The sequence below is a fragment of the Nicotiana tabacum genome, chromosome 18 (assembly GCF_000715075.1).
Source record: "Nicotiana tabacum cultivar K326 chromosome 18, ASM71507v2, whole genome shotgun sequence".
In the NCBI taxonomy this organism is placed as follows: Eukaryota; Viridiplantae; Streptophyta; class Magnoliopsida; order Solanales; family Solanaceae; genus Nicotiana; species Nicotiana tabacum.
Window position 1 is genome coordinate 79,934,507 of NC_134097.1, and position 26,441 is coordinate 79,960,947.

Genomic DNA, 26,441 nt, shown 5'->3' on the forward strand with positions numbered 1-26,441 from the left:
GATAAGAAGGAGAAGCACTGGGCTGCGAACGCCGAGCAGCTACCTAGTAAACTCCGAACAGCCTGCTGGAAGCAATCAGCCCTCGCTAGCGGGACCCCAGGCTCCTGAATCTGCCCACAGGGTGTAGGGAGTAATGTGAGTACGCCAACTCAGTGAGTAATAAAAGTAAAGGTAGCTGAGCGGTAAGAAAACACGTAAAACACAGCAAAATGCTACAACGAGGCAGTATAAAACCAATACAATGCAACAAAATAGTGAAAGCTCATAAAAACACCTTAGTTCAGTAAAATCTCTTTAAAACAACTTTTAGCAGTTAAATGAGTGAATGAAAAGCAGTGAGAAAGGATAGACACATAAAATCGGCCCCTCGAGCAAAATACCAACAGAATCAGCCCATCGGGCTATCTCACAATCACTCATATCAGCCCATCGGGCAATAACATAGAACAACATCAGCCCCTCGAGGCAATAACATAGAACAACATCAGCCCCTCGGGCTATATCACATCTCACACTGGGTACCTGCGCTCACTGGGAGTGTACAGACTCCGGGAGGGGCCCCTTACGACCCAAGCGCAATATCAAGCCATCTCGTGGCATAATCAAACAGGCACTCGGCCTTATTAACAAGCCACCTCGTGGCGTAACAAATTAGGCCCTCGGCCTCATAATCATGAATCAGTGTATCACTGCTGCGGCGCGCAACTCGATCCAAAAGGACCATCACAACACAGGCCCTCGGCCTTACTCAGTCAGAATCTCGTAAGCCACTCGGGCAACAGTAAAACATGATGCTCAGCCCATATAATATCATTTAAAATATCAAAAACAAGTAAAGATGGCTGAATTGTGAAAATAGTAGAATATAGCATGACTGAGTACAATTACGAAGTCAAAACAGTGAGGAATAGTAGTAAAACAATCCCCTAAGGGTCCAAAACAGTTGGCACGATGCCCAAATATGGCATTCAACCTAGAACATGATGATAGCAAATAGTTTTCAATCAAATACGCAGTTAACCGTCATACGGGATGGACTAAGTCACGATCCCCAACGGTGCACGACCCCACGCTCGTCATCTAGCGTCTGTGTTACCTCAAATAGCACAACGATGTGAAATTCGGAGTTTCAAACCCTCAGGACAACATTTACAATCATTACTCACCTCTATTCGGTTCAAACTCTAGCCCGCGATGCCCTTGCCTCTCGAATCGGCCTCCGGATGCTCCAAACCTAACCAAAATCAGAACATAACCATCAAAATATGCTAAGGAACAACGCCCACTCGAAGGAAATCAAATTTTAACACCAATCTCAAAATTAACCAAAAACCCGATCCCCGGGCCCACGTCTCGGAATCCGATAAAAATCACATCAATAAACTCCTTATCCTCCCACGAGTTCATCCATATTAAAAGTACCAAAATCCGACCACAAATGACCCCTCAAACCCTTACTCAAAGGGCTCCAAATCTCATGCCCTAGTTTCTTCAATATTTACCCACAAATTTCCATAAATTTCAAGCCTAATCAATGAAATAACACCATAGGAATGAGTTTTATGATCAAAAATCTTACCTTAATGAAGCTCCCTCTGATTCCTTCTCCAAAATCCCCAAAAAATCTCAAAAATCGATTTAGAAAATGGTGAAGAAAGACTGAAAATCGCGAAGGAGGGTTTATATACTTTCTAGCCTAGGGTTTTCGCACCTGCGGCCCAATTACGCTTCTTCACTACCGCTTCTGCGTTCGAGCGCACCGTATCTGCAGTTTTCACTTAAAACCCCAACTCTGCACCTACGAACGAACACCCACACCTGCGATATCGCAGGTGCGCTCAAACAGCCACTTCTGCGGTTCCAGCTCCCATGGTCATTTCTGCATCTGTGACCCACTAGGCGCTTCTACGAGCCCGCACCTACGGTCCCCTAGCCGCAGGTGTGGTTATGACAGCAAACTCAGCTTCAGCTGCAAATTCCCAATTCCTAACTTTCCGTCAATCATCCGAAATCACCCCGAGGCCCTCGGGACCTCAACCAAAAGTACGAACAAGTCATATACCACTATCCAAACTTATATCAATCTTCAAAACACCTCAAACAACATCGAATCAACCAAAACACATCGGATTCAAGCCTAAGGTTCCAAAAATCTTTCGAATTTCGCTTTTGATCAAAAAATCTATCGAACCACATCTGAATGACCTGAAATTTTGCACACATATCCAAATGACACGACAGACCTATTGCAATTCCTAGAATTCCATTCTGACCCCTATATCAAAATCTTACCTATCAACCGGAAAACGTCAAAATTCCAACTTTGTCAATTCAAGCCTAAATTTACTATGGACCTCTAAAATATGTTCCGATCACACTCCTAAGTCCCAAATCATCTCCCGAAGCTATCCAAACCATCGAATTCACATCCGAGCCCCTTTTCACATAAGTCAATATCCGATTGACTTTTCCAACTTAAGCTTACTCAAAAGAGACTAAGTGTCTCAAACCTTAACAAAATCTTTCTGAACCCGAGCCAACCAACCCGATAGCACATAATACAACTGAACAAGACAAAAAGAAGCAGAAATGGAGAAAACGGAGCGGTAACACTTGAAACGACTGGCCCGTTTGTTACAATTAATTCCCTTAAAATGTATATAAATGGTAATTGAGTATATAAAATATAATTATAGTAAAACTTGAGTAGGGAGGGTAATATAGTTTCATATAGTGTATAGGAATATAAAAATTCCTATGTAGAAATTTTAGATATATTTAATATATAAATATACTTATTATGATGTATTTTATAAATATTTCTTAAAAGATTTCATAATTTTATCTTTTGAGGTATTATTTCAAAGTTGGACTTAGAACTTTTGAATGTTCCAATAAGTTTTATAGCCATTAACATTAGTAAATTAAAGGAATTTTTACCTCCTATAGCAATGGTTAACACCTTATTTATTTTAAATAAATACCATTTTAAAAAATTATATTCTATAGATACCTTTTAATGTTTATAGCAAAATATCTAATTTTGGTTACCTCCTACCCCTAAGCCACTAAGTACACTATTCAGTTACACTATTTTCTTTCTCTCTCTACTTTGATACATGCTATTCTCTTACCCCATTCCCTGAAAACATGATGCCCAATTTCAAAATTCCTCTCACCCACATCACCTACCATTAGTTTACTAAATATATTTTTCAGGTACCTAACCCCACATGCGGTGGCAGCAGCTGCGGCTTCAACCTAACCTACGACGGCTCCAACATAGAAGCAAGTCTCTCACAAGACACTTTGACACTCTCCACTGATGCCATGCCTTCATATACCTTTGGTTGTGTACAAAAAGCCATCGGCAGCTCCGCTCCACCCCAGGGGCTATTAGGTTTGGGGCGAGGCCCATTGCAGTTTGGAACTCAAGGACGATGCCTTATTGGATGGCTTGCAAGAAGACATATTTTGATTAGATTCGATAGATATGATGACTATGTTCTTGCAGCGACTAAATCTATTAACTGCTATGTACAGGATGCGTGAGAACATTGAGATTCAGGGTTTTTGCTCGACGACGGATTCGCCCGAAATTAGGGTTTGTTCTTGAACAAAGACAACGGAGTTTGGGGCTGAGCAACTTGATTTTCTGTTAATATATTTCAATGTATTTTCAATATATCACATTGTATTTTTATGTATTTCATTGTATTCATTATCTTTTTTTCATTGTAATTCAATGTATCTCGTTGTATTTCATGTATTTCATTGTATTCACTGTCTTTTTTTATTGTATTTCAATGTATCCCGTTGTATTTCATTGTATTCACTGTCTCGCTATATGCCATGAATGTAATCATATTTTTTTTAATTAATATAATTCATGTATTCATATGTATTATATAATTTCTCTGAAGATTGTTATATTTATTTTTCGGTTGAGAATCTTTTTTATAACTGAAAATACAAAACTTATGTGTTATAATTGAGTTTGATGTATTATATTAGGAGTCTATTATGTTAATTGATTCACTTTCCGTTTAAAAATAGTGTAATCCTCTGTTTCACGCCATGAATACAGTCGAATACAATAATTTGTCCAGCTGTAATCCCATGTTTCACGCCATGAATACAGTCGAATACACTCGAATACAACAACTGATTAGTTGGACTTCCCGGATTCACGCCTATTTTTGCTACTGTATTCATGAATACAGTAGCTTAAATACATCAAATACATCTTATAACAATAGAAAACGTATCCACAATCCGTAATATAGCAAATGACATCTATAGATAGCTAATTACCACTAAAAGATAATGCTTTATGAAAATTTCTCTAAATTAAATAGTGCTAACAAAAGCCCAAACCAAAATCAAATCAATACTAATGCTAACAAAAGACATTCAATTCAATACTACGAATGAGAATGTATTGAATATCTATTTTTTTGTTTTGCAATAATTTAGATAAAAATGCATAACCTATTTTTTATTTTTTATTTAGCGTTTAGTCATGTAATTAATACTCCCTTATTAGTCTACTTATTTTATCATGACTTAGTACTTTTAGATTATGTTTATTTTTATTATGGCTTTTTTAATTAGCAATATTTACATTACATAATTTTATTGTCTTTATTGTTGAATATTTTAGGATATGTCATGACATATCTCATATTTTGTATTATTTTCTTGGAAAATACTTTATATAGTTGTATCTTATTAGGACTAAAGAAATATTTTGAGCACAATTTATATGTTTTGTTCTACAATTGATTTTACTGGGGAAAAACCCCGAAAAAACTCAAATAACCCGAGAAAAAGCGAGAGTGAAAACCCCGAGTTTTATTGGTTTGGTTTGGTCTTTAGATTTAATAACCCGACACAATTGGTTTGATTTGGTAATTATAAAATCCGAACCAACCCGACCTATGTTCACCCCTACTTGTGTGTATTGTCAGTTTCGATTTTCGAGTGGTTTGGGATTGATTTGGAAGAGTGATTCTCATTTTATAAGCTTTAAGTTGGAAGAGTTGACCAAGTTTATCTTTTGTGTATTTGATCTTGGATCAGAGTTTTGATGTATAATATGTTAAAGTAAAAGTGTTATATAATAAAAAATGATAATAAAATATTGATGAATAGTAATAGTATTGATGGATGGTGTTACATCAAATTTGGTGTCACACTATTCACACACCAAATGGTACAAGAAATGGTATTGAGTTGGAGCACCAAAATTTTACACCAAAATAGCATTTGGCGTAAAAATTGGCTCATGGTTGGAGATGGTCTCAACTCTGTCTGTTAAATTTGACAGGGATTTATGAAAAGAATTTAGTAGGAACTCATATTTAAAGGTAAGTTATTTATTTTGGGGGAAAATACATAAGATGAACCTCGAACTTATCCTGAAAAATCAGTTTTCAACCTAACCTTTACGGGTGTTCTTTTTCCGCCCTATACTTGTCCAGGTTGAATTTAATTCCTCACTAAAAATACATAACCAAGCTTGTGGAGGGATGTGTGCTCCACGCTCCGCCACATGTCAATTTCTAATTTATTTTATCTTTTTCAGTTTTTAATTATTTTTCAATCCCGCTCCACCCATGTCATCTTTATTTCGAAAAACATATTGGGTTTCCATAGAGTTATCACTATTATTTCTTTTTCAATCATAACAAAATCAGACCACCAAATTAGACCACCGTGGTAGTTGTTGCTAGCCTAAAGGAAGAAGTTCAGGTAGAACAAAGATGGAGAAGAAAGACCCACCAAAGCTCTTTGACTGAATATTAATCGGAAAAATTATCCGGCGAACTTACCGGCAGAGACAATAAAGACGACTAGAAAAAAAATTCTCTAATGGTAATTTTATTTGATCTTTTGAGACGAGTTAATGAAAATGAGGTTGGGAAAATATTAGTGGCATGGGTCAGGTGGGAAAGAAAATAATGGGGTGAAGGAGGAGGGGAGATTAGGTGGTTCAGCAATGGTGGGGTGTATCGCGGGTTTTTTTTTTTGGGTCGGAGAAGAGATTGAGAGAGAAACAATAAAATAAAAAGAAAAATTAAGTTAAAGAAAGTGGGACCTCACAAATAACTAAGTTAATTTAAATTATGTAATATCAAATAAAAATATAATATGTGTTTGATTTAGTATGTAATTAATATTCTTTTCATGGTTCTACTCGAGTTTAGGAGAGTGAAACCACCTTCTCTGCTATGTCATCATTCAGGGGGATTTTAAATTCAGTCTAAACAAGTATAAGGTGGGAAAAGAACGCCCGTAAAGGTTGAGTTGGAAACTGATTTTTTGGGACAAGTTCGGCATGCATCTTATGTATTTTTCTTTATTTATATAGTTTATGTTATTTTAAATTTATTTCTAGAGTTTGGTGTAGTTTTTGATGTGTAATTTATGCTATTTTGTACTTGGTCCCATTCTTCTACTCTTTCCCGGAAGTCGATGACTATTCATAGCTATTACCTTGACACCAAAGAAGAGTTCGACCCAATGCTTTATTTCTGTCCTAGTTGATCCTGATTCGACATTAGAAGTATATTGATTTTTCCCCAATAACCGAATACTTTTGTCTGTAAATACTGCATATTTGATTCCATCCATAAATCGATTTTCTTCCCTATGAGTTATAGTCTCAATAAGAATGCTAGTTCTTACTGTTCATATATTATGATATGAATAAGGAATAAAAAAAAGTTTCTCTATGGCCTCCTCGTTTTGAGACATTATGGCTTAGGGGTCGACCCCGGTAACAAAGAAGGAATCCATAAAAACTTAGGATCCGACACCATGATAAAATACTACCCTCATGATTAGACCATGTCCCTGAGATTTGATAAAAGAAAGGTGCATTAGCGGTTAATACGTTGTAATTGGATAAGTTATTAGGAATATGACGGAACGAAAGACCAAGAAAAGAAAGAAGAATACACCAAAATGTGATGGGTCTTTCTTGGTATTTAAGGGTATTTTTTTGTTTTACAGTTTTCGTGAATCTAACGGACTTAAATTATTAAATATTTGATAGTGGCAAATGCAATGGATAAAGCTGCTCACTGCATAACTAAGGGTATTTTGGACATATCCTTAAACATAAGGGATCATTTTATCATTTTCTCTGCTTGTTGTAAGCAAATTGGTTTTTAAACAAGAAGCCACGAGATTTTCGTGGCTAATTCCACTCTCCTTATCCCTATCCTCATGAATGCTTAATTGGGCGTGATAGTTTCATGGTAGATAGAAGCCATCACCTTTGGAATTGTCATAATGAAGTTCTTGGACATGAAATGGTTTATGAAAAAGCCAGAGTTTCTAATACTCAATTCATGTGATGACTGATGAGATATAAACAACAAATAAGAAGCTGATTGTGTCACATCTATTTTGTCTACGGAATCTTCTTTTCTTCTTATTTTATTCATATTATTTCATCCGTCTTAAATTATTTAAGGTATTTTTTTTTACACGTTCCTTAAAAAAAATATTAACTAAAAGGATTTTTGACTATTTTACTTTTATTTATGTTTTAGGATGTAATTTCTTTTCATTAAATATTTACTCCATAATTGAGGAGTAGTCTTTAAGAACAATTAGTCAATTACTACTACTATTAAAAGGGTAAAATAAAAATAAGAAAATTAATTTTGTCTTGAACTACTAAAACGATAAATAATTTGGGATATCTAATTTTAAAAAATAGGACAAATGATTTGAAAGGAAGAAAGTACAAAATTAGTTTGAGTTGGTATGAAATCTCCTTCAAAGTTCTAAGGTTTGAATTTTAGAAATAAAAATATTCCCATGGGAAGCATTTTGTCTCTTTAATAAGCTTAATACTAAGCACGAATTCAAATTAATTGAAATTTAATATCGGGTGATTTAACCGAAGAATAGAATGTGGTCCGTCGTTTCAACAACTTCTAGAAACAAAAAATTCAATGAAGTCGAATTACGAAATTTGTTTGGTAAAACTTGGTGGCCAACCGAAGCAGCGTAAACCACAAGGCAACGAAGAGTATTAATTCTACTGATTTAAATGTGAACGTTGACGACATAATACATTTTTGTTAAATAACTTTGAGCCAAGATCCTTGTCTCCTCTGGACAAAATCACCATAGTCATCAGCTTCCTTTTCTTCTTGACTGAAGAAAAAAAAATTCAAAATGTAACAGTCAGATTAGATTGGTCAACGGTAAACGGTATTTATCGGACACTGACATTATAAATAGTTTTATATTATCACTAAATCTTAAACTATGATAGATTAGATTACTATTGAAGTAACTTAAACTATTGAAGTATATACACATACATAAAATTTGAACTTCAAATATTAATAATATAGGACAACTTACATGCATCTTGATTATTTGAGTACCGAATAACTTTATTAAGAACCTAAATAGAAAGAAATTACTTATATCTTTTTGTTTATGTTAGAATTTTAATCTTCAAAATCTGCATCTATCATACCCTTAAAATTTTAATGCTTTATTTGGTAAATCAATCGCACGTGTTCAGTATAAGTTCAATCTCTCTTTTTATTGATTTTTCTTTCTTCAAATTCTCAGTTAACTCCCTCTTTAGTATATTGTCACTGTTTCAGTTTGTTTAATTAAATTCATCCACGCATTCTTTTATCTCCCGCAATAGTAGAGATTGAAAATGTCCCCTACCTCATATATTAATTATTAGCAAAAAGTGTAAAAAGGGAATATAAACCTAACCTCCAACCATAATGGTGGTTACACTAATTAATTGTCTTTGCTATAACTAGCAACCAAAGAAGTAAATGAGATGAATTAAAATGATACTTAACTAATTAGGGGGACATAAACCTAATAACCTACATACGCGCAAGATATAAGGAGAGGAGTTAGAATTTTAAATTTATGAGTTTTAAATTCTAAAAAGACATCTTATTGGACTTTGAATAAATTATTTATAAATATTAAATTACTGGATTTTGCTGAAACTTTAAACAGCCTCGTGGCTCAACCCCTGTAACATAGGTCCTACTAAAACAAATGAGGCCCTTACATCACAAAATTCTATTTCCTTGTGTTATCTAAGCCGTTCTTTCTTTATTTTACTTAGTAAGTGATTAATTAAGAATATCATATTTAGCTGGTTATTAGTCAACAAAATTGATTTTTTACGTAGTAAGCAAATGCCAATTTTGCTTAAAATTTAATTTAAAACTATGATTAAATTAATTGAAATAAGCTAAACAAGACAACAAACTATCCAGTGAAATCACACAAGTGGAATCTGTGGAGGATAGTGAGTTCGCAGACCTTACCCCTATCGGGGGAGTAGAGAGACTGTTTCCAAAAGATAATCGGCCTAAACAACACACTCTTGTAATACTCTAGTTCTCCATATTTTTAAATTTAAATTCGAAAAAGGAGAAATAAGACCATCATTTGCAATGAGATGGCGGAAAACCTTTATTTCGAAATGGATGCAGCGTTATTAAGTTTAGAAACAGAAAACAATTAAAATAAAAGTCAAGTCAGGTTGGCGCATGAAAATAAAAATAAAAAAAAAAAAAAAAAATAGAGTCAGGTTGGAACGGCAACGAGCTACCAATATATTCACGAAATAGGAAAAAAGAAAAAGAAAAACCGCATGCAGGGAAAAAGGGAAAAGAGTAACAAACAAAAACCAAAGCAAGAGAGAACACATCAGAAAGCAGCAGTATACAGAGTTGTAGTACCAACTGTGAGTCACCCACCGGAGAGAGAACAATATTACCATTTACTGTGGTGCTCGCCGGAACCTCCATCGTCTCCGGCTGCCGGAAATTCTCTTTAAGAACCACTGTACTCTCTCTCTCTCTCTCTCTCTCTACCCTTCTCTGTTTCTGTATGTTTTTCTATTTGATCTTCTCTTTACAATTTGTAAAGCTTCATACTTTATTTATTCCATGATTATTTCTTGTTTTCTTGCTTCCTATTTTATTCACCCTTTATGTGCAGTGTTACATAGAAAATTATCAATTAATTAATTTTAAAAAAATACCCAACAGCTTTCCGAATAAGAGCTCTTGGGTTGTGTTAAGGGGATTCAGCATATATTGTATGTACTTAAAAAATAATCTTGACCTTGTATATACAGTTTACTTTTCCAGCGCGCCTTCTAGCTCTGCCTCTAGTTGTAGTACTTGCTATATATCTAGAAATCAATTCTTTCTAGAAATATTGATGTATAGATTTTTATGCTAGAATCCTAATGATCATAACATAAGATTTGTAGAAGTAGGATTAATTGTGTCTTACAGTGGCTTACACCTTGAATTTCGCCTAGTTTAGTTGATCAATATTTTCTTCTAATACATGCAGTGCCCATGGTGGCATTATTTGCATTAAGAAAGTGTAACTTATGCAGGTAAATGGGAAATCAAAGGGAAAATTTATTCATTTAAACTTTAAAGAGAACCGATTACAAGATTATTGAAATTCATAAACCCAATCAACAATCAAGATTAAAATTACCCAAAAAGGAAATATCTTTACCTGCTCCAACTTGGTCCTAGAATTGAGAAGATGGACGTGAGGAAGAGAGAGAAGGGAAGGAAAGGTGATAGAGAGATAAGATCATTTGGGAATGTACCAGAATTTGGTTAAACTTCCCAGCCTACAACGACATCGAAGATAGTTCCTTATAGTTGTACCATGTGGATTGTGTAAAGGGTTGCAAAAGGTTTTGTAAAATCTTGCCTACTCCACCCACTGTCTTTAGGTTTTGGATTGGATGTCTGAATTTTCAACATGGTACTAGATCCAACTTTTGGTAAGCCCGTTCTTACTATATGTCCGCATCAACATTCACGGGTGCACTCCGGAATCTGGTTACACGTAGAAGGGTACTGAGTTAAATAGTTTTCCTATATGGACTGTGTAAGGGTTTCTCAAGGAGTTTATGGGGTTAGCTCTAGGATGACCAGTGGTTGAAGGAACTGGCCGTCCTCAACTGTCAAAGGCACTTAGTCACTGGCTGTACGTGACAACCTACTCTCTTCTTTAATTGGAAAATATGGAACACTGGATGTATCGGTGAATTAGTAGGTACTGCCAGCTTGTATGCCACGAAAGGCTTCATAGGGATCATAATGTTATGCATACATCTTAATGTTCTTTTGAAGGTTGATTCAAAAATTCTTAGCAATGGATATCTTGGCTCACGCATTGATGAAGAACATAGCGAAATGTGATACTTGGTGTGAATTGCAGAACCATGCGAATGGTCGAGTCTTTGAATGCAAGTTGCCACGAAGCTTTTAGGCCAAGTGCATGTCTCATGCATTGCATTGCAAAAAAATTGAAAAGAAAAAGTTGATTCAAGTTCAAGATTGGCTATAAGATTGCAACTTTAGATACACCTGTACCATTTCTGAAACCCCTTGTAACCTCCTTTCTACGTAAAATATTTCATTCTATTTGGGCTTAATTCAGATTATCCTTGATTGTCCGCATCATTTGTTGTCTCTGTTGTACCATATCTTCTCTTATACCATATCTTGGTCTGCTTGTAAAAGAGAACGTGGCTGCCCTGTCCAATGGACAGCCCTATGTGTGCAAAGTGTGATGTTGTACTCTTGAGAACAGAGTGGTAGTTATAATACCATCATTCTGCAATTCAATCCACTTACACTGTTGCTTTGTCTCTTTTTTAGTTTTTATTTTATTAGTTACGCCATTGTTTTGACCTTTGAGGTTTCATTGCCTTATGGTAGCCTTTTAAACACCTATTAATACTTTCATTCATTTGTTTACAAATGGTAGGCTGTACAATGTTAAGAGCAGTTTCCATTGCCTTGAATAGATTCTGTCAAGATACACTAGTAAAACCAGGATCCTCATATATGGAGATGGACTGTGGTAAACCATGCAGCTTATATACCTCCTGTAGGAAGGATTTTCAAGGCAATAAAAACAACTTTGTTCTGTCAATCCATCTTCACCAGTTTAACATCTTTGTTTTAGGAAGAGAGAAGACCTTTATGAAATCCATTGAGATTTTATTCCATGCATGAGCTGGTATAGTTGATGTTCATGGTAAAACAGGGTAGGTATGGCTTCTGACTTGGTTCTCTGACAAGTAATATTTTGACAAGAACCTCTATGCTTCTCCTTCATCTTAGGCCAATGGAATAGCAGCTAGATCCGTTTTGGTGTACTAATCTGGCTAGAATGACCCTCAGTCGGTACCTTGTGGGGAAAAAGAAGAGAACGAGCCCCAACCGGAGTTTGGCGAAGAACCTCGTCAATCTTTCTTCTCTTTTCTACTCTGGTGTAAATCCTCTTCTGGTATCTTCACATTTCACTGCTAAGAGCTTAACCCGGATCGCAATCAGGTTGTATAGTCAGTTCTGCTACAAGCTGCTGGGCTTCTCCATTTGAATTATAAGATGCAAGTATAATGAGGGACATACAATAGATTCCTCCTAGTCTTTAGATCTCATATATAAGGCATCTAAAACCCTATTCCCGGAGCCTTTCTTATATTGTACCTCATAGCCTATGCCTCAATGTAGCGCACCCCTTCTGCTGAAAGATTAGTCGCCTTCTGTTCCAGCAAATATTCCATGATTTCTATTCTGATTGATTTTCTTTTTGAAGATATATAATGGGTCCCTTTTAGTGTAAAGACATCTTCCATACCCTTCTATCTTGCGTGAGTTTCTAATATCAAAGTCCTGGAGAAGTATGATAATGTTAATACTGGTGCTTTGCTAATGGCTTCTTTGTGTTCACACGATGCTTTTTTGTGGTTCTTAAGTACATGCATTCTTCTTCAAGAGGTTGGTCAGAAACTTACTGATCTCCCCATAAGATTTTATAAACCCTTTATAGTAACCACTGAGACCTAGAAACCTAGAAGCTCTTCAATGCTTTGAGATTATTAGGTTTGGACCGAGAGACTATGATCTCTATATTGGATAGGTCAGTGGGTACACCTCCTCCTGTTATAATATGCCCATCTATCATATCTTCAGTTGAGAAAACGAGTACACATGACCTCTTTGTAAATAGTTGTTCCCGCCTTCCTATCTTCAGAGTCTGACTGAAGTGGCTAATCTAACCCTTTAAAGAGAAAATGTAGACTAATATGCCATTGGAAAAAGAACAACATGATTGTCTAAGCTGATTTTTGAAAAACTATGATTCATTAGGCTCTGAAATGTGGTTGGAACATTATTCAACCAAAGAACACTACCTTGAGGCTTGAACGTTGATGGGTCGTAAAACCTGTTTTACAAAAGTCAGATTCCTGCTTCCATTGATTTCTTAGATTGATGATATCCATCCCTCAAATCTATCTTAGAGTATAGCCTTGATCTTGCCAACTCATCAAGAAAAATCATTCATAAGAGGGACGAGAAATTTGTCTTTCACAAACACCTTCTTAAGCTATCTATAGTCAACACAAAGCCTCCATGACCCATCCTTCTTTTTCACCAAAAGGTCCTGATATAAATGGTGAATGTCTAGGTTGAAAGAAACCATTCTTAAGCATTTTAGCAACCAGTTCTTCAATTTCATTTTTCTGAAAATTGCTACAACTATAGGGTCTTATGCTCAGAGGTTTAGCCCCCAAGGTTTCAACGGTATAACACGATCTGGCATCTGTCAGGTCTTTGGTCCCTTAAAAGCATCTTGATGCTCCTCTAACACTCGTGTAATTTCAGTGGGAAACTCTTGTTGTTCTTTTTTCCTATTGTGCCTGGTGTGAGTATGTGTCAAATGGCTTGGCCTTTCCATATTAACTGGCCCATGATAGAAACTTTAATGGCTTGGAGTTATTTTACTCATTCAATCCCATTAAGAAATGGACACTAACTTGAAAGCTAGCTAATGAGGTGAGTATTATCCACGACCCCCTAAGGAGACAATAACCCCTTTTCTCAACCAATATGAGACACTTGAACAACCCCACGCCCAAGATTGTTCAATGGACCGTGGACAACATAATGTGGGGCTCAGCATGGGGAAACACAACAAGAGGGGTGAATGTGGCTCTGATACCATGTTAAAAAATTGATTTTGGGCTGGACCTTTTTTTTTTAAATTCTTTTTGATAACCAAGAAATCATTGAGGGTCATTTGGCACACGGTCTGAAACTCGACGGATAATGGGACCACCCTCTATCCTTCTCCACTTAAATACTAGGCTTTTATTCACAATAGAGTTTGAACTCTTGACATGCGCCTAACCCACACATTAAAGTTGCACTCATACCACTGAGCCAAAGCATTGTGGGCATGGATCTTGGGCCTAACTTAACTCCATAATCTTGCTTATAGGTGAGGTTTGTCCATGGCTATATAAGGAGACAATAGTCCATTCTTTCAACCGATGTGGAGCACACTAGCACTTTGTGCTCGTTTGTTCAAAGTTTTTATCATTGGATAAGCTGATTAATATTAATTCCTTTTTCAGATTATTGAAAAACGCAAACCGCGGCTTGGGAATTCTCTCTTTACCAGGAAAGAATTGTTTAGTGTTATTGATAAATAAGAAATCAAATGTTGGACTAATTTGAATTAACTTGAGGCGACAATGAAGTTATATACTGACGGACCTTTATGACTCCTTTTTCTCGTTTCCATTTTCATTTCCTTATTATGCAGTATCGTGATGGCTCTTGGAATTTATGTTGAAATTGCATGGAGTTCTCCTATTCTTCCTTGATGAGAATTTTATTGATGTTAATGTGTTTAAGTTGTGTTCAAATTGCACATGTGCCTTTGTGTTTGACAGGTTCGTGGTCTCAAATTATGAAGCCACACTCAACTGATGATTTAACCAAAGCCAACGCGAACAGTGAGAGTCGCATAAGAGAAAGTGAGTATGTGAGGCTTGTTATAAGAAGTGAACCAAGAATAGCTGAGGCAGATAATTTAGAGTCTCAATTACCAGCCAGAAAACGGTCTGCTGTGTGGTGTTTCAAGGCAATGATATGGTGTTCTATCACTGTAATTGTTCTTGTAATCTTCATAAAATGGGGACTGCCCTTTCTTTTTGAGAAGGTATTTCATCTCACTTCGCTTATGCCTTTGTGCTCTGTGTAAGCAAATTAGCATGTATGAGATTTCATTTTAACAAATTCATTGCATTCTAATGTAACCTATGACATGTCACTACTGAGAAGAGCATCAGTCACGTGTACCTGTTTTCTAAGGGCGCAAAACTAGAGCTTTCTTTAAAAACTTCGACCAAGGTCTAAAAATAGGGACAATCGAGAACTTTTAAGAACTTTTGCAGTCGAGAAAAAATAATTCTATATGTTTCATGTTGTTATGAGAAGGACGGTGGAAATGAAAATGATTCTGTGCAAGTTTCCATGTTTAAGAATCTTGATGTAGCTTTCAAAGGCGTCTGCTCTTGCAAGTTGCAACAAATGGTTATTCTCTTTTTTTTAGAAGTAGAGTTTCATAGTAAAGTCAATTTTCCTTCTTATTTTGTGTTCCAACAATGCAGTACTTAGCTTTATCATCTTGACACCATCGAATACTTGACCACCACTGTCATTTAATATTGGTATCGAATTCTTAATGTTTCTTTTTACATAGGTTCTCATTCCATTCCTACAATGGGAATCCACTGCATTTGGCCGTCCAGTTCTTGCCCTCGTACTTGTAGCTTCTTTAGCTTTCTTTCCAGTGGTCCTACTTCCTTCTGGACCATCGATGTGGCTCGCAGGAATGATCTTTGGATATGGTCTCGGATTTGTCATAATCATGGTTGGAACAACAATTGGGATGATCCTGCCATACTTGATTGGTTTGCTTTTCCGAGATAGAATTCATGTAAGATTGCTTACGTTTTATCTAGTCTCTACTGATTCATCAATTTTAACATTTGCCAATTGACATTTCCTCCTTATCCTACATATGGCATATTTGATCTCATCTGCAGCAATGGTTGAAGAGATGGCCTCGGCAGGCGACCTTGGTTAGATTGGCAGGAGAAGGAAGTTGGTTTCATCAATTTCGTGTGGTTGCATTATTTAGGGTTTCTCCATTCCCATACACAATCTTCAATTATGCAGTAGTAGTTACAAGCATGAGTTTCTGGCCTTATTTATGTGGATCAATAGCAGGAATGATTCCTGAAGCCTTTATATACATCTACAGGTAAAAACCCTGCCTATCCCTACCCCTTTCTATTCTATCAATAAAATGGTCATTCCTTGTACAATTAATTTTTTCTTCCTGCAATTTTTCTGTAGTGGTCGGCTAATAAAGACATTTGCTGATGTCCAATACGGAAACATCCACCTGACTCCAGTTGAGATTGTATATAATGTAATTTCCTTCATCATAGCAATCATCACAACAGTAGTTTTTACGGTGTATACGAAGAGGACACTGGATGAACTTGAAAGGGCTGAAGATATTGAGGGTGAAGGCTCTGTATTTGACAATGGCAAGCTAGAAATGGGGCCGCTTCCCAGTGGTAAAATCATGCGTTTGGATTGAAAATAGGGACAACTTTCATGCCAAATGCTGTTGGAGGGAATATATTTCATCTTTTAGTAACAAGGGTCTCCGGCCTGGGATATCTAAGGAGCTTAGTGTAAATAAATTTAGCACAGAGGCCTCCTTTTATATCCTTCCATATTTGTAATTACAAAATGAAAAGGGGAAAAAATAAAGAAGAAAAAGTTTTGCATAAAGCTGTGATGTCTAACTAATTGATTTTATTCTTTCACCAAGTAATGATAGTCTAACTTTGTTACAGAGAAAACAATGGTTCCCTGAGAATGGATGAGCCTGTTTTTGTCTTTAGTATATTGAAACTATTGTTTGTGAAAGGCTAACTGATTACACCAAAGATCAAGGTAACATAGGCTTGTTTTGTTGGCAAAGTTCAGCAGATGATGAGATATGCCTTCAATGACTGCTTGTGCAAGTATTTGATACTGTGAAAATAAGTTAAAATATTTTTTACACTGTTGGTACATATACTTGAACTCTATGGTTAATGTGAGACATTTGGGTAGTGGGGTAACGACTATGAACATTTGTCATCAACATTTAAAGGGGGATATAAATGAACAATTTTAGGGTATAGACCTCAATTAAATCTTAGGTTCAAGTCTCTTGAAGAAAGAATTTGTGTGGTTATTATGGAAATTTATAGTATAAATCATGGAAAGTCGATAGAATCCCATTTCTTTCCTATGCTTTACTTCTTAAGTCTTTCCTTTCAGTCATCTAGTTGCATTTTTTTTTTAAACTTTATTTTCGTTTCTCTAATTTGAAGTTCCTAACTGTTACTACTACGTCTTTTTTTATCTAGATTTTCAGCTTGAAAGAATCTTTAGTAGTTTCTACATTATTCAGTTTTAAAAGATATTTTTAAAAAATTTGCATGGTTTTGGTAGTAAAGTTGAAATACCATGATGTTAAAATAATTTGTTGAGTTGAAAATTTTTCGACACTCTAGAAGAAAAGGAAAAAAAAAGACATTTAACATTTTAACTTATTATTTTAGAAGTAGTAAAGTTGCGAGCCAAGAGCTCAGGCAGACTAGATTTCAAGGCAAACTACTCATTGCAGTTCTCTCAATATTAGTTGGTATAATTTGCTGCAGCGATGCTAATATCTATGTTAGTATCTATATATCTATAGATTTCAAGGACTATTCCTTGGTCTCTAATTGAAATTTGGCTCGAATGGCATATGAGAACATATGAGACAAAGGCTCACATTCAGATCCCATTGATCTGTCGTAAATGCAAAAGATTGCATCTTTTGTATCCTTACCATCTGAGTTTCATTTCTACGTATATAAACTGCCAAATATAAAGTAAAATTACTATTACAACAAGACGGTCAATTTGGTATAACTATCAGGAGGAATGGCCTTAACATCCACTAACATGCTAGCATTCCTGGATCTATTACCCTACTAGAGAGCATAGATTGCCAGGGCCACTAAGTGGACCAATCCAAAGATGACCATTGACAAACATATCGAGAGTACGAACAGTTGAAATTAGTTTGATACAACATTCAATGCTAATCAAGTACATGACTAGCAATACTTGCAATTTACTTACAACTGAAGACAAATTGACAATCTTTGGAAATCCAATTCACAAGCTTGATTATTAATGTCATGGATTTCCCAATGCAAGGTCATGCCATGTATCCCCATCAACTTGTTGAGCCTCTTGATCTGCAAACGGATACAACTCAATCATCCAAAAATGATAACTGACAGGAAGTAGCCAACATGAAAATAACCAACAAAATAAACGAGGCAAGAATTCCTCAGATGAGGAACATTGAAAACATAGTAATTCTGATCTGTTAACTCATTAATATGTAATATTCCTGATATCATAACTCAACAAAATGTGAGTGAACCAGGAAATATTTAAACTGGATCATGTATAGATAATATTTGAAAGAATTACAGCCCATGTCACTTGGCCTAATAGCCCAACCGAAAATGGCCCACATTTGAAGCTCTTACCCTATTTAGAAAGAAATTTTTCAGCCTTTAGCCCACTATTAAAGACATAGTTTTAGGGTTTTTATTATTTTCTTCTTTCTTCATTCCCTTCTCTCTCTCACCGCCTCTCACTTCTTTCTTTCTAACCCACATAGATCCCTCATCCTCTCTTAAATTAGCCATTAGCAATGTATTATGCTTCTCTTACAAACACACAACATCTGCTACATATTTGCCTCCCCCTTTTCCGCAAATTATCTTAGTCAATAGCTGAAGCAACTTCAATTTGTGAGGAGCACAGCAGCTTTATTCTCCCTCCTCTATCCCCCACGCAGTTCTGCCATTAATGGCTTAAGAAGGCTCGGGCTCCTACTCCGTCGTCCATGGTGGCAAGCAAAAGAATATTGAAGATTTTTGAAAGAAACATGAAAATACACACAGATCTGAAAATAAATAGCTCTCAAACTTGATTTGCACGAAAAAATAACCACTAATGTTGGAAAATTTTGAAGTTTGAAGTTCTGGTCATTATTATTATGACCTTGAAGTCTCGAATCTGAAATTGGGTTTGTATAAAAATCATAACTATGTAGCAGTTTGTATCAACATTGTATACTAGTGTATAATTGTGTATATGGATATACAAACACCTCTTATACACTATTATACATGTTTATACAAAGTTATACAGTATTGTATAATTGTGTATAAATGTGTATATTTGTGTATAATATTGTATAATTATATATTTTTCAGTTTATAAGGATGTATATACATTGTTAGTGTGTAAGAGGCCTTTACAGAAGTTTGACACTTCTTTTTTTTTTTGAATTGGTAATTATTGTATATATTATAACAATCAGTACATAGGTTGCACTGAAAACCAAATTTACATAGAGAGAATTTATAGATATTCTAATTTGAGACCTAGCAGGATCCTAGAATGTCTATGATTGTCAATGTATCTTCTGTGTACATCTGTTTGCACCAAAAACAAAATAGAAGAATACAATTGAGTTTGATCTTCTGCATTGAGTTGCTTCTATCTTCAAAACATCTAGTATTCCTTTCTCTCCAGACTGTCCACCAAATACATGCCGGAACAGTCCTCCATCTATCTCTACTAGTTGCTTCAGCTCCAGCTTCTTCCCAGCTATAGATGACATCTTTAATCCTGAATTGACCATGAGATACCCCTAAGACTAATAAAGATTTTCCATAGTTGGTCTGTAATCTTGCAGTGTAGAAACAGATGGTTGACAGTTTCTGCATTTTCCCCACACAAAAAACATCTTGAACACATAGAAATTCCCCTTTTTATGAGATTATCCTGGGTTAAAACCGCCTCCTTTGCTAGTAGCCAAGTAAAGCATGCTACCTTGTATGGAATCTTTGTTTTCCATATATGTTTCCAAGGCCATGTGTCTACCTGTTGATTATCATGATTCAAAATCTTATATGCATCCTTCACTCGGTAAATCCCTTTGTTGTACCTCTTCCACCATATTGAATCCAAACCTTCCTGTAGTCCTGTAAATGCTTCCAGCTCTTTGTAGAGGTCAGTTAATCTTGTTATCTCCCAGTCATTCAGCTGTCTTCTTAGAGCTATTTCCCATCCTTGACAACTCCTCATATCAGCGACTGTCTTATGCTGGTTTTGTGCTAAACCGAACATATCTGGGTATCTTTCCTTTAAGCTTCCCATTCCTAGCCAGTTATCATTCCAAAATGATGTGTTCCTTCCGTTGTTCACTCTTATGGAGGAGTGATTCTTCATTATTGGCCAAAGTTCTCTGATTGATTTCCACACACTTACTCCATATGATGTACTGACTTTTTTTGACACCCAGTTGTTTTCTTCACCATACTTGGCTTTGATCACTTTGACCCATAAAGATTGGGGTTCTTTAGAGTACTTCCATAACCATTTAATTCTAAGAGCCTTGCTTTGATTCTTCAAATTCCTTATCCCTAATCCACCTTGTTTTTTATCCATTGTTGTTGTCTTCCAATTGACCAAATGGAAGACCTTTTTCTCCTTATTGCCTTGCCAGAAGAATGTTCTTCGTAGTTTGTCCAATCTCTGTAAAATGCCTGATGGAATTGGGAACAAAGACATCATGTAAGTAGGTAGAGAGTCTAACACTGAGTTGATTAGAACTAGCCTACCCCCAATGATAGATACTGCGATTTCCATCTTGACAACTTCTTCTCACACTTTTCTATGACTGAATTCCAGATTTCTTTTGATTTGGATCTTGCACCAAGAGGCATCCCAAGGTAAACAGTTGGTAGGGACCCAACTTCTCCTCCCAATATCTGAGTCAGTTGCCCCATGTTGTTAACTTCATTAATGGGAAAAATGTTGCTCTTTCTCCAGTTAATGTGTAATCCTGATACACCTTCAAATAAAACCAAAATGATCCTTAAGAATCTAAGTTGGTCTTTTTCAGCATCACAGAAGACTAGAGTATCATCAGCGTATTGGAGATGTGTGATCTCTAGATTGTTAGCCCCACTCCTGTTTACCTCAAAACCTTTAACCCAACCACTGACTTTAGCCGTTTTGATCATGTTGTTCAATCCTTCCATGGCTATGATGAATAAAAAGGGAGATAGAGGATCACCTTGTCTGAGACCTCTGTGTGAGTGAAAATAACCTTTAGGACTTCCATTTATAAGAATGGAGAATTTCACAGTAGATATGCAAAATTTCATCCATCTAATCCATTTTTGCCCAAAACCCATTTGTTCTAACATTCTTAGTAGGAAGCTCCAGTTCACATGATCATAGGCCTTCTCGATATCCAATTTGCATAAGATTCCAGGTTCTTTCTTTTTTATTCTTGAATCCACAGCTTCATTGGCAATCATCACTGCATCAATTATTTGTCTTCCTTTGATGAACGCCATTTGTTGAGCATCAACAAGTTTCCCAACCACCCTCTTAAGTCTTTCAGTTAAGACTTTTGAGAGCAGTTTGTAGAAGCTCCCTATCAGACTGATCGGTCTGAAATCTCTCAATTCTTTCGCACCTGTCTTCTTTGGAATCAATGCTATATATGTTGCATTGAAGCTTTTCTCAAACATCTCCTGTGAATGGAAGTTGTTAAAAGCCGCCATGATATCTTCCTTCAAAATGTCCCAACACTTTCTGAAAAAACCCATTGTGTATCCATCTGGACCTGGAGCCTTGTCACTTGCACACATCTTCAGGCTGCTCAGCACTTCTTGTTCCTCAAAGTTACTTTGTAAAGACTCCCTTTCCGATTCAGAAATGCTTGTAGTATTTTCGAAATTAACTGTTGGTCTCCACTGTTCAGGTTCTGTGTATAGCTCCTTGTAGAATTCAATAATCTCGTTCTCTATTCTTTCTGGATCCTCGATTACTTCATGTCGAATCATTATTTGGTCAATGTTGTTGTTTCTCTTGCGTGCATTTGCAGTCCGATGGAAAAATTTTGTATTCCTATCCCCTTCTTTGAGCCACAAAGCTCTTGATTTTTGTCTCCATGCAATTTCTTCATTCTTGAGTTGCACCTCAATCTCCATTAGAGTAGCTGCTTTCCTGACTGATTCCTCCTCTGTCAACGCTCTTAGTTGTTGCGTTGTCTCAAAATCTGCTAATTGACTTAGCAATTTTGATTTCTGCAGTCCCAGATTGCCTTCGTAACTTCTGCTCCATCCTTTTAGCTTGCCCTTGAGAGTTTTTAACTTGCAAGCTAAAATGTAATCAGGTCTTCCTGAGAATTCAAAAGATCCCCACCACTCTCTAATTATGTCCTCAAAACCTTCCACATTCAGCCACCAATTTTCAAACTTGAAGTATGATTTAGCTTGTTCCCACACACCGCAGTCTAGAGCCACAGGTGAATGGTCCGAAATCAGCCTTTGTAGGATAGTTTGCTTGATGTTTCTGAGTCTTACACTTCTTTCTCATCTTCTTTTTCGTGTAATGTGTTGTATGAGCGTTGGAGGGATTCTACAATTCATTTACCAAGTTTTTATTTTTATTTTATCATGTTGGATTGCTTCAGCAATTGCACATAAAAGTGTTTGAATTTCTTACCTTCAGATAATATGTATTATTCAGGATTTTTGAGTTGTGTTGTGGCTGATTTGCATTTTTTTATCAAATGCTTAATAATCAAAGGAAATCAACAGAATGAAAACAACTGGTTGTATACAGAGGGAGCAAAATAAGCTTTCTTTCGGGAATTAGCCTATTATTTTTTGGGCTATAGATTTGCAAAGTGGTATCTAGGCTGTTATGTTGCAAGTCAGGTGTGTGAGTTGTATTTATGTGAAATTATCCCTAGATATTTCTGATCCCATTAGTGCCGAAGCCCATTTCAGAAATAACCTAACTATAGCCTTCAAGTTCCTCTCATTACATCTCATCAAATGCTTATAAGCAAATCCACATGATACTATTTGAACTGATGTACGGTATAAGGGGTTCAACATCACAGAAAACAGAAACCTTTTCAGCACACACCAACTGTGGATCGAACAGAGGCTAGATTAAACTTAAGAAATGTTTGACATTCAGGCCTGCAAAGCCTACTAAAGAAATCTCAAAGATGATTTTAAATTTCAGCTTTCTGTTTACAACCGACATAACCACATATGATGTGCTTATAGATTTAACCAAGGAACTTCTATGTTAAAAGTATTCCCTATCTAGGGCACTGGAACCTCTATGACAGAAGCCATATAATAGCTAGTTTACAGATATTCTGTTCTAACAGTTTCTTTGGCGATAAACAACTTACACTTTAAGGTGTCATCTTTTGATCTCACATTTCGTACCCAAACAAATGATTAAGTTATAACTCACTCCCACATTCAATATTTTTCCAAGTGTATGGATACAAGAATACTTACTTGAGTCTTCATTGTCATCGGTCTTTGGAAGTAGTACGGGTGGTAACGGGAGATCTGCAGTAATAGACCAATTAAAATCAACAAATGCAAATTCTACTATGCTTCAATTCTAAAGTAGTTGGGGTAAAATATACAAATGCAAAATTAAAGTATGAGACAAAAAAATTATAAAAATATACAACAATAAGTATATGTCTGAGATGCAATACGTGTGTGATTGAGAAACCTCTAGCTTTTGAGAATCCCTAATTTGCCACAAATGATAATTATTTACTAGAGTGAAATAGATGATTCATATTAAAAGGCGAAAAGCCAAAAAAAAAAAAGGGAGCTCAATAACTCTGCAGGATTTGATAAAGGAAAGTGCAAATTAAGAAGAAAATAAAAACTAGAAATGCAATTCAAGAATAATAACTAGAAATACAATAAAATATTATACGGACAACGGAATTGAAAAAAAATATATAATTAAGTGAAATGTTTATCATTTAGACTGCTCTCTTCAACACAGAATTCCATGTGTGATGCACGACTTGGCATCTTGCTGTCAAACTGAAGTGTTGCCTAATTGAGGCAAAGCACTCACCACCTATCTTGCTCCAACTTTCAGAGCTTAAGCACACTAAGGGTGAGCATTTGATAAGACTGATGCAGTTGATTGATTGTTAATATAATAACAAGTGAAAGAGGATAATACCATCTTCAGGCAAAGTGTCTCGCATCCATTCCTCATCCACAATATCTATGAGGACTCCTAAGCTGAGGATTTGCTCTGCCATGTTTTGCTTTCTCTATACACCTTTCCACTTCAAAGATGAAATCTCTAGTTAAATGACAGAAACTCAAACAGGACATTCACATGTATGCAAAAAGTATCAAATTAAAGTCCTAAAACCCCCCCCCCTATCTTTGGGCTTAAACTTAAAATCTTCCCTCTTCTTTGACTTGGAGCACTAAAAGTCCTCATTGTTTGTCAAACTGGTGCACTTTTGTTCCCTTGCCAGATAAACCATTAGCTTTTAACAGAGAGAGCACCATAATTTCATCTCCAAAGACACTTGATGTGCAGTGTGAGTAGAAAAAGATGAGATTTTTTTTATACCCGACAGCCATTAAATATTTTATACTGAGAAAAAAAATACTCTTTTGTCTCGCGAATATAGATAAGATCAAACCCAAGTATTTAGAATTTAAAGATTCTCATAAAAAAAAATAGCAAACAGCAACTGATTTTACTACCAGCCATAAACCCTAGACCCTCCCAAATCCCTATCATAAATGATCAGTACAAAGAAAATAGAAATGCAAATTGAACATCAAGTTCTCTATCATGCTAATTCGGGAAATTCTAGAGAGAGAAAGAGTGGAACTTACAACTTACGAGTTGAGTTCGCCGGAGAAGAGATGGAGGAACAAGTATGGGTTTTGTGTTACTTCAATCAATTCGGGTCAAGAATTGTTGAGTATTTCAACTTTTGAAAGGAAATAGTCTTGACTACCAAGGGAATAATGTAAATGTAGGGGTGGTAAATGGGCGGGTTGGGCTAAATTTGGGCGGGTTAAGATAGGTTAGATCAATAAATGGGTTATTGCCCAATTCAGTCAAAATGTATTTGGGCTAAGATGGGTTGGGTCAAGAAAGGTTAAACAATGGGTCATAATCTAACCCGCCTAACTTGACCGATGTTTTAGAATCATGCTCATCTTGCATAAAAAAGTCTTTTACCTTATAATGTGTAAGTTGAAGAAATTTTGGGGTTGGGGGAGGGGGGTCGGGTGGGTGATGCAGAAAAACGAAAAAAATAGAAAATTAAAAATAAAAAAAAAACGTAATTTTTTTTTAAAATACAAAAAAAAAAAAAAAGTAAAATTGGAGCAACTAAATAAATTTCTATATAAGTTGGGTTGAGATACCTTTTGTTTTGGGTGAGTTTCATGGGTTGTATTTGGACTGTTTAATGGGTCAGAATGGGCTAATAGGTTAACTTGGGCTCAGCCTAAATTGACCCCATGAGCTAAAATATTTGTAACTCAACCCATTAATTTCTGGACGGGTTGGACGGGTTAAATGAGTTTGGGCTCAAATTGTCACCCCTAAGTACATCATATTACTAGATTTTTGCAATTGCTGGTTAGATGGGCCAAATCAGCCCAATCTCATCTCAAAGGAAAGTTATGCTAGATACTAAAGGGGCCCGTTTTGTTTGAATATGGCTTATGCTTGGATAAGTTATGTTGAGATTAGTTATGCTGGTATTGTTTTTTTTTAACCACTGTTTGGCATGTTGTATTAAAAAGACAATTGCATAATTTCTAAGAAGAAGGTATAGTTATCTCGGCACTTTATTCCACCCCCTACAAGGTATAAATTATCCCGGTACTAATTTTAATCCAGGGATAACTTATATCAAGTTTGCTAACCAAACAAAGTATTAAGGTGGTATCAAATTTTTATACCAACACTATATCTGCTTATACCTCATACCAAACGACCTTTAGGGATCGTTTGATAGGATGCATTACAAAAAATAATGCATGCATTAGCTTTTGTTTGGTACAATTTTTTAATTTATGTATTACTGATACAAATATTAGTTATACAACTTATTTGGTATTATCATATGTATAACTAATACATAGCAAACCATGGTATTAGCAATATCAAGGCTATTAATGCATGCATTAGCATGGTTAAAGACAAACTTATACTTAGAGTCCCTTAAAGCTATAGAAATAGAGGGCATTTTTGTAAACAACTAATTTCTGCATAACTAATGCTTGCATTACTAACCCGTGCATTACTAATACACTTTATTCAGCATTATTCTTATACGCTACACCAAACGACTCCTAAGGCTAATAAGATATATTTTTTTAAAAATTAATGAAACTGCATTTAAGGGATATCAAGTTGTTCCTTACCCAAAATACAAAAATCTATCAGGTTTTAGCGTATATATATATATATATCTTGATAATAAGAAGAGGTATCCGTAAAGATGGTTTTGGGACCCTTTGTAGTGTAATGGCAAAATACGTAAGCTACCCC

The 26,441-nt window shown here is 35.8% G+C and overlaps 2 protein-coding genes and 1 non-coding gene across 3 annotated transcripts; 2 read left to right on the forward strand and 1 right to left on the reverse strand.

The window, feature by feature from the left end:
* The first annotated feature begins 9,716 nt into the window (after positions 1-9,716).
* Positions 9,717-16,842, forward strand: LOC107813419 (uncharacterized). The gene is made up of 5 exons (XM_016638693.2): positions 9,717-9,858; positions 14,801-15,069; positions 15,613-15,849; positions 15,959-16,176; positions 16,272-16,842. The coding sequence occupies exons 2-5, from the start codon at positions 14,818-14,820 to the stop codon at positions 16,519-16,521; spliced, it is 957 nt and encodes a 318-aa protein (XP_016494179.1). The 5' UTR covers positions 9,717-9,858; positions 14,801-14,817; the 3' UTR covers positions 16,522-16,842.
* LOC142173034 (5.8S ribosomal RNA) lies at positions 11,192-11,346 on the forward strand. The gene has a single exon (XR_012702468.1). It is a non-coding gene; the product is annotated as a 5.8S ribosomal RNA (ribosomal RNA).
* Positions 16,843-20,665: 3,823 nt separating the features above from the next.
* Positions 20,666-24,171, reverse strand: LOC107821421 (uncharacterized). The gene is made up of 3 exons (XM_075236205.1): positions 24,090-24,171; positions 23,393-23,446; positions 20,666-22,362 (listed from the first exon to the last, which is right to left on the reverse strand). Exons 1-3 carry the CDS (start codon positions 24,169-24,171, stop codon positions 20,666-20,668), a joined length of 1,833 nt encoding a protein of 610 aa, XP_075092306.1.
* Between the last annotated feature and the right edge of the window lie 2,270 nt (positions 24,172-26,441).